This window comes from Cololabis saira, chromosome 15, assembly GCF_033807715.1.
Source record: "Cololabis saira isolate AMF1-May2022 chromosome 15, fColSai1.1, whole genome shotgun sequence".
In the NCBI taxonomy this organism is placed as follows: Eukaryota; Metazoa; Chordata; class Actinopteri; order Beloniformes; family Belonidae; genus Cololabis; species Cololabis saira.
In genome coordinates, this window is record NC_084601.1 from 1,922,879 (window position 1) to 1,932,598 (window position 9,720).

General features: G+C 41.4%; 1 protein-coding gene across 1 annotated transcript; it reads left to right on the forward strand.

Annotated features, from left to right (window-relative positions):
- Window positions 1-6,204: 6,204 nt before the first annotated feature.
- LOC133461002 (zymogen granule membrane protein 16-like) lies at window positions 6,205-7,313 on the forward strand. Its single transcript, XM_061741749.1, has 4 exons — window positions 6,205-6,293; window positions 6,387-6,439; window positions 6,640-6,763; window positions 6,872-7,313. Exons 2-4 carry the CDS (start codon window positions 6,388-6,390, stop codon window positions 7,194-7,196), a joined length of 501 nt encoding a protein of 166 aa, XP_061597733.1. The 5' UTR covers window positions 6,205-6,293; window position 6,387; the 3' UTR covers window positions 7,197-7,313.
- The last annotated feature ends 2,407 nt before the right edge of the window (window positions 7,314-9,720 follow it).

Sequence of the window (9,720 nt, forward strand, 5' to 3'; positions counted from 1 at the left end):
ATAGGGATGTTTTGTCACATATCCCATCAGCACAAGCAGCCGTTAAAAGAGGACCATCCCAGAGGGTTTTCATAGAGATCCCTCTGAAATATATAGAAAAGATGTGCTCAATGCTCATATGGGTCAGAGCAGCCCACTGCAGCCTTTCAGGCCCATGACACTTTGGTTAAAGGTTAGATTAAGCCTAATGATTTAATTGAAGTGATATAATTCTGCAATATAGGCCTACAATGATTTTTAATGTAAAACTTGGTTATATTGCTGCATGTCACATGTCCAATATGCCGTCCCACGCGCCTCGTCTGTTTAGGGTTTTTTCTGTGGGTACCACCAGGCCTGAAAAAAATTCTAGGGGAACCACTGTTTGCAGTACAGTGTTTTATATAGAGTTTCAATGGTGTAATCAGGTAAAATGGTTCCCAACATCCAACATGTAGAAATGAGCATGTCACTTACTGCTTGCTTCCATCAGACTTGCACAACTCTGGGCGGTCCTTGTGGTAGTTATAATCGATCGCTGCGAGGAGCATCCTGGCCTCAAAGACAGGAGGGCTAAATGCTGAGCGCTTGTTGGCATACATTAAAATATGATTTTGGAAGGACTCCAGATCAGCAGTGGACCTGTGGGGGTGGGACATATTTTTTTGAAAATCACTTTCTAGGTACAGTATGTGTACACACTCATTAAATTACCTGAAGTTCAGGTATTTGTGAACTTCGTTGAGCCATCGCTTGTTTCGCACAATACTCTTCAGGGCCTCGTGTGCCATGGAGCCTCGCTCAAGCCACTCTTGAGTTCCTCCTGATTGCAAGTCTGCATGCTGGCAGCCTCCCAGTACCCACCTGTGTTCATTCGTGACATGGTGTAGGAGCCCAAACCACAGCTCCTACAAAGTAATACAGAAATATAATGGACACTCACAAAAAGCATGGCAATTGAACATTATTCACTGCTAATGATGATGATTGTTAGTAATGTAAGTGGGTCATCTGATTGACCACAATGATACCTCTGGATAGGTACTTATGGTAATCAATAAGCTAATATCCAACATCAAGGTAACATCTTGCATGTTAGTTTCATACATTATTGACAACTATTTTCCAAACTATAACAACTTACAAGAAACTCTTGGCATGAATCAGCTGTTTTGCAGCACCACCAAAAGTGGTTGACAATATCTTTTATTCAACAGCTCAAACTGGACTGACCCTTCACCTGTGAAGCCTGGGATATACAGTAGTCATTAGCTCAGATTACGGTAGATTGTCATGCAGAAAATAAAATCAAAGAAATAACAGCTGAACTTACAGCATGGATCCTTTTCGCCAAATTCTTGGCCCCATGCCACATATCCAAGCTGTGCTGTAGCCCAAGATCTTTGTACTTCCCTTTCTCTGATTAGGAAAAATAACATGTACAATTAGTACAGTAATGCCCTCCCCCCACACACACACACACATACCCCTCCAAAAAGATTTAGTGCACAATTTCAGTGCCAACTTACTCATGAGTGCGGAGATCTGGACATGGGCATCAGTGCAGACCTCCACAAGTTTTACTTCCTTCAAAAGTGTGTCGACTGTCCGCACAAATGTCTCCCTCTCCATGATGACAGAGTTACGCCTAGTCTCCTGTTTGTCAACAGTTATTACGGAGATTATTTCTCTGGACTCATTCTCCATTGCAGTGTAAGTGCAGTACTGGGCGCAATGTCCAGGACTGTCCATTCTTCCATCCGCTATTCAATTTGTAAACAAGAAGCAATGATTTTCACAGAACATCAAATTGACATCAACAATCAATCTAGCCTTAATGAATAGAACTTGTACATTACCTACTATTACCACATCTCTGTCCTGTAGGCCAGTGATTCTTAACCATAGGGCCGCGGCCCACACTTGGGCCGCGAGCGCCATCTAGTGGGCCGCCAAAAAAAATTCAGTTTTGTACGTGTGGGCCGCGAGGGCCGCGGGACTGCATAGCAACTCCCGACCAAATGAGGAGAAGAAGACACTCAGCTAGCTGTACGTGTAATAGTAAGAGAAATGGTGTGTATTTGCAGAGAAAATCCTTCATTTTGCACAGAGTAGGTTTAGATCCGCCAGGATTAGGGATCGATTAATTGGGTCTGCGCCCAGAGCGAGCGAGCGCGGCGTGATCATTTATCCCGGCGCGTCCCCGCGGCCGGGGAGGTCGGCTGAGGCTGCCGCTCGGGCGGTGGGCTCCGTCATTACTGATGAAGGATGGTAGATGTAGATGCGTGGGCTGTCGTGTCTGCTGGACTGGACTGTTCGGGCTTTCTCAAAAGCATCGGAAAGTAACTGCTGCAGCGCAACCAGAGAGCTGCGGTGCGGGCTTTGCCCGTCGCAGCTGATCAGGCTCGGATGAACCCGACACACTGAGTCCTGACAACTTATTAATGTAAATAACTTAAAGTAAAATCAAACTAAGTTTTGTCCTCGCTGTATTTTTAAATATGCAACCCGGAATGGACAAATTCATCCTGGTTCAGTCTTCACACTGGGACAAAACCAGTGTCTCATACGTTCAGAGACTGAACTCCTTCCAAAACTCCTTCACTGTGTCTACGCCATATGAATCCTGAATTGTGAAAAATGAACTGAAAAAGAAGTGCGACTTTGGCGTAATTGCTTCCTGACAGAAGGATGTTTGTGGCCAACATGAAGTCCCCTGCCAGCATCCCGTACTTCACAGTGGGCTGTGAGCTCCATCTCCACACAGTATGGCCAACAGGACAGGTCTGACAATAAACGAGACACAAAAACTACTCAGCGTTATCAAATACAAAGATTAAATTGCGACCACAACTCAAAGCTTAACTGATTTTCACAAAACCACTGTCATCCCATTACCGTTTCCCCATGAATAATCTACACTTGTTTGAAATGTTGTGGGATTATTACACCTACCCATTCCATGATACTTGCAGTACCCCTGCGGATAATGGAGACTTCAAATGGAGGGCGACACTGACACTCCACTTGGGTTACATCACATCTGTGTGGGCACTTTTGGACCGGAAGCACAAGGAATGTTGCAAGCTGCTTCAAACAGTCTTCATAAATCATAGAGGCACGTTTCCCAATTAAGTCATCTTCAGTCATGACTTCCAGAGTACCCGGAAAGTCAGGCTGTTGAAGAGGAGGTAAGGCGACTGATGGAGGCTCTACATCCGGGATGTCATGAACAGTCTCACTGGCATCTATCACCGGCAAATTGTCAAGGCAGGGAGGTGCCTGCAATGCTCCACCCAACCTAAAGACATATTTGTCAATTGCAGAAAGAAAGACAATCATATGAATAAAACAAAAACGGCAAATGCAGAGGTGGTTATCGTTGAGGTCAGCATTCATGGCTGTACTACAGAGACCAGGAATTCTATAAAGCACTCACATCTTTTGTGTTTACGTATTTCATTGAATGCATGTCCGAGGATGTAATGTGAATAATTTGTGTGGCACTTTCTATGAGAATCCATTGTTAACATACCGAATACAAATACGAGGGACATAGTCTTCATCTTCACTGTCATCTGCTTCAACCTCCTCATCCCTGCTAACACCTTCACTGTCACCCCAATCAATTCTGTCAAATTGAATAGAAAATTATAATGGTTAATACACAGCAGAACATCTTGTTACACACTATACAGCCAAACCTAGTTGAACTTACACACTGTTCATTAGGTCATTTATCTCCTGTTCATTCATGAGCGGGGTTTCAGCATCCTGGATGCTCATGTTCTGTAGACTAAAAGAAAACAGTCAATCACAATGCGGTCACAATGTACATGTTCAACATAATTTCTTATATTTAGACAAATTCGAAAGCTTGAGAGTATTTATATACCTCTCCTCTAGAACTTCTGAGGCATCCATGGTGCACTCCTCATCTTCCAATGCTTCCTCTGTAGGTGACAGGTCTTCTCTATAAATAGTTTAGTTATTTTAGACAAAAAATGCTTCCAAATATGAAATGAAAATGAAAACAATGTGGCACTGATCACTGACCGATTTGAAAACGTTTCAGACGATGCATGTCCAATACTGGAAAGTGATGGTGCAGTCAGGTGGTGCTTCTTCCACTGTCTTTTACTTGGGGTTGAAGTGCTTGGACCATAATAGCTGAAGAGACAAGTGTTTTTGTCATAATTATGGAACACTCCACACATTTACCATAATATGCAACAACCAACACATTTACCACAGACTAGTGTCTAACCAAAGATAATGCGGGGAAAATTACGTCTGCATTCGTCATCAATGGCTAACGGCAGGGAGCAGATATTGGCAGAACACCGGTGCAACACCGGCCGTTCAAAGTGAACCCTGATTTATGGTTCCGCGTTAAATGGACGCAGAGCCTACGCCGTAGGGTACGCAGCTCTTTAATGCAGAAACAGAGGATGAGGACTTTGATGGGTTTGATTAATGTAAAAACTGAAATAAAGTAGCCTACAATCAAACAAAGTTTTTTTCCTGCTCTATTTTTAAATACGCACACTCGTGTGATTGTGTTTGTGTTCCGCGGCGCACGTGTGTGTGTGTGTGTGTGTGTGTGTGTGTGTGTGTGTGTGTGTGTGTGTGTGTGTGTGTGTGTGTGTGTGTAGACGGGGCCTTTAGGTTCGGTGCGCCGTGTGTGTATTAAATACAGAAATTACACAAAACTGAGGGTGCTGCTTTCCAAACGGCGCCCGTATGGTCGCGAAAATATGGTATTTATATATGAAAGCCAAACATTTAGCTATGAATCTTACCTGTCCAGGAGAAAATCAGCAACGTTGGCGTCTGTCTTCAAATTCCTCTCCGCTTTCAGCCGTCTCCATCTTTCAAAAGCATCTCCTATACAAATCCTGGTTTTATTTCGGACCTTGTCACGACGTAACTCGGATTCATAACGAGGTCTTTTAGTTTTTGGAACGCTAGACATGTTTTCATCCAACACGTTCGTAGCGGCTGCTGCGAGCCGAGCTGGCAACCCGGATGCCGAAACGATACTGACTTGGTGATTGGGAGATAGGTGGAGGGTGGAGCTTCAGAAACAATACTGACTTAGTGATTGGGAGATAGGTGGAGGGTGGAGCTTCAGACCAAAACAAAAAATGACAACATAAACATCAGTTGAGGGCTGCAACTTCTCTTTTTAAACTGGAATATCCTGGCTTGAGTGCTGTTGTCAGTGACATAAGTATTTGAAATGAACATGATTTTTAAATGTCTGTTGACATATCGGGGTCATTTTATGATTCGTTTTATTATTCTTTTTACATACAGCTCCTTTAAAGCAAACACAACCATTACCTTCAGTGAAGCAGTAGCATTAGCTTCAGTGAAGTAAGGTTGCAGAGGAAATCATTCACAAGATTAATAATCGTGTGATGAAAAATAAAAGTTCAAATTAATACAATTAAAGAACTTAACAAAGCAACCAACCCTTAGTGAAGCGAGGTTGCCATTAACAGGTTTTAAAATAACCGTAGGAATCAGATAATGAGAGGGGAATAAAAATAAAAATATTTTCTTTCCCGATCAAAATTAATGTTCTGTTATTTCATACAAACTTGGTCACAAATATTGCTTCTATTGAGAACCTCACGCGTGCGGACCATTTATGTTTAAAGAGGCAGCACCCCCCCTCCGAGGTCTGGTTTACTGGGTTTTGCTGTCCTGCTTTGATCTGCCATGCAGCGGGGGTCGTAAACGGACTATCTCGAGCCAGGCCGAGATAACCAGAAGTTAGCAGCAGGGGGTCATAAAACTGACTTCAGGAAGAAGGGCCGAGTCTGGCTTTACTGGTCTTCATAATCACAAAATGTTCATACATTTATAAGTCCAGAGTTCACATGGGCGACGCACAACAGCTTCAAAGGTCTGCGTTAGCAATGTTCACTGCCTGCTAAAACAAAAATATAAAAAAGAGTTAAAGAGTTAAAAAACATTTTCCAGTGTGATTTTTATTCAATAACTTGCACTTTGTTGATTCTGTTTATAATAATGACATCTTTACAGGTCATTGTTGTCACAACTTTGACCAGAATTTGGTTAACATGACAGAAACATGGTCATAACGAGCAGCAGTATCATGTACATGATCATCCTGCAGAACTTCCTTGATTAAAAGATTAAAGGAATGACCAATGAAATCGGTTTCTGAAAAGAACACTTTACTATAAATATACATATACAAGCACAGTTACACACTGACTGAGCCTTCGTCCACTCATGTCTGCTCTCTTCTGACTGTCTTCAGAACCCAACTAATCTGACAGGTAAGAATCTAATTATTTTCCTTCTTGTACAGTATGTGAGATTTACACCAAATATACTGACTACAATAATCATACCGGGATTTCTTTTCCTAGAATGCTTTTCGTTGCGTTTCTTGCACTCCTGGCAGTTTGTGCTGCATCTGAGGGTGAGTGTCTCTGTGCAGATGTGATCACAATCCACCAAAATGGCTTCAAAAGGAGCGATTGTGGATCTTAAGTTTGTGTTTGACTTACAGATATGTGTCATAAAATAAAAATTAAACGATCAGAAAGTTTAAGTTTGCAGTTGAAAAGATTTACTGGTGTTAGCTCAGTGTTGAGGCGTCTACGTGCTTTCCTCTTGCAGTCGGGCCTCAATACTCATTCTCCCCACCGGTGGGGTCAGGAACTGGCAGCCCATACACCATCACTGGAGAGGGAAGGATCACTGCCATAAGAGTATGGGAAAACTACAATGGCTACATCCGAGGGTAAATTAAAAAAACATTCAATACTGAGGCATGGATATTTCCAATTAAAACTCGACAAGACAGAACGTTTTCTAATTCATATTTTGTTTTCTGTCCTCCTTTCAACAGCATCCAGTTCCGATACGGCTTTGTCTGGTCTCCCGTTGTTGGTTATATTCATGGAACTACCCAAGAAATAGAGTTGTATGAAGGTGAAGCCATCGTACAGGTGTCTGGGAAGTACGTTCAGTATCTGGATTCTGTGGTCTTCACCACCAACCAGGGCCGCTCCTTGTATGCGGGCAAGCCTGCAGGTCACTCCTTCAACATGTACCCTGAACACAGAGGGGCAGAACTGGTTTTCATCAGCGGTTGGGTGCATGTAGGCATCAGCTCCCTTGGGACTCACTGGGCTGTTCTTAATCCATCCTTCAACAGCACAGCTGGACACTAAAGAGCAGGGATCTGGCTTTAAATGAGAAAGCCACTTCACTATATTCACAAAATGATCATTTACATTGTTTGTTTGTTTGTCTCTGTCGAATTAAATAAATAAATACAACTACAATGAGTTCTGTTTGTCTCTTAAAAATCATTGCACTATTAACTTGAACAATTTAAATTAACGTTTCCTGATAACTTAATTCAATCAATTACATTTAATTTGCTTGTATCTATTTCTATTATTTGTAATCCTGGTTCTGTTGTTTATTTATCAGTTGTTTTTTGTTCCTTTTGACCTTTATTTTGATGAGGTATGATGAGGCCAATAAATTGTAAAATGATTTTGCTCTTTTAGTTCAAGTTCTTGCAAAATTAACAACATATTAAGAACAAAATAAAATGAAAGATTTTTACTCAGATTTTGATTTTTTGTATTTATTAATGAGCACGGGGGTGTTCTCTTCCAGAGATGTGAAGATTTCTGAAATTGTCTGTTGCTAATTTATTAAATCATCTGAACTTTCATTAAAGAGAAACAAGTGGAGATGCCGATTTTCTGTGTTCAATGGCCATCTTCTTTGTTTTTATAAAATGTCAACAATGCAAGAATTTAATATTAGCATCACATTCAAGAGTTTTGAAGGAACAATCTGTTCATCTCAGCTGTATTATTCGAGCATGGTGTTTCCGTGTTCACTACCATCATATTTTTCCAGCATATGTTTATTGTGTTTTTGTCTCATTTATGGGGAAATGCAGTGACTCGGATATTAGCAAGAAATTTCCTGGTTTGAATCTTGGCAGGAGTCCGTGTGTGAGGATAGTGCGTGTTCTCCTCCTACTGTGTGGGTTTTCTCTGGTTACTACGGCTGTGTGTGTGACAATGTGGTTGCTTGTCTATATCTGGTCTATATAGACAAGTGCAGCACCTGCCCAGGGTGTACCCCTGCTTTTCTCCTGAAGACAGCTTGGATAGGCTCCAGCAGATCCCTGTGACTTCATGAATGAGAATAAGTGGTAAAGATAATGGAAAGAGGACTTACATGTATTTCTGTGTTGCACTGTAATACACGGCTCACCTGTCCAGGATATACCACACGGATCAGTGAGAACAGTGATCAGGCTCACAGACCCAAACAAATTCATACATGCATAGAAAATAGATGGAGTTGTTAAAAAGAACTTAGAAATATGATTTTTAGTTTTGTTGTATTTTTAAAAACTCATTAACCTCTGAGAATTTTTTTTTAAACTACATTAATGCCCCATTTGACTACACTGGCAGCTATATATATACATGTATATATATATATATATATATATATATATATATATATATATATATATATATATATATATATATATATATATATATATATATATATATATATATATATATATATGTATATAGTTGTTAAAAAGAACTTAGAAATATGATTTTTAGTTTTGTTGTATTTTTAAAAACTCATTAACCTCTGAGAATTTTTTTTTTTAACTACATTAATGACCCATTTGACTACACTGGCATCTATATATATATACATATATATATATATATATATATATATATATATATATATATATATATATATATATATATATATATATGTGTCAGCAAAACTAAGGAGATCGTGGTCGACTTCCGGAGAGGCCACACTGAACTCCCACCACTGACCATCAATGGTGCCGCTGTGGAGCGGTCAGCGGAACCAAATTCCTGGGGGTGCACATCAGCCAGGACCTCTCCTGGGCCACCAACTCTGCATCACTGGCAAAGAAAGCCCAGCGGCGCCTTTACTTCCTCCGCAAGCTCAAGAGAGCGAGAGCTCCCACACCCATCCTGAAAACCTTCTTCCAGGGCACCATTGAAAGCATCCTGTCCAGCTGCATCACTGTGTGGGGCGGTAGCTGTACTGAATACAGCAGGGAAGCACTGCAACGCATAGTGAACACAGCTGGGAAGATCATAGGTGCCCCACTCCCCTCCTTGAAGGACATTTACACCACCTGCCTCACCCGGAAAGCTATCGCGATTGCGAGCGACACCAGCCACCCCGCACACAGTCTGTTCAGCCTCCTACCCTCAGGTAGAAGATACAGGAGCCTCCGTTGCCGCACCACCAGACTCAGTAACAGCTTCGCATACCAAGCTGTCAGGATGCTAAATTCTCTCCCCTCACTACCCCCAGCCAAACCCTCCAGACCGACAGGGAACTGAACTGAAATCCCCCCAAAAGCCCCCCCCATGAACACTCAGGACTACGAAACAACTGCCTCTTTTAATATCACCACTGTGTCACTTTAAATTCACTTAATTTACTGCTCACTGTTTTTAATATATATTTATAAAACTGTTTTACATACTGTACAAAAAAAAAAAAAAAAAAAATCTTATCTGTTGTGCCTGTGCCTGCGCACTTAATATGTTTCACCGAGGGAAGTGGGAAACGTCCTCTCGATTCCTTGTATGTCTGACATGTGAAGAAACGATAATAAAGCTACTTTGACTTTAACTTTGAATCTCAGCTTCAGTT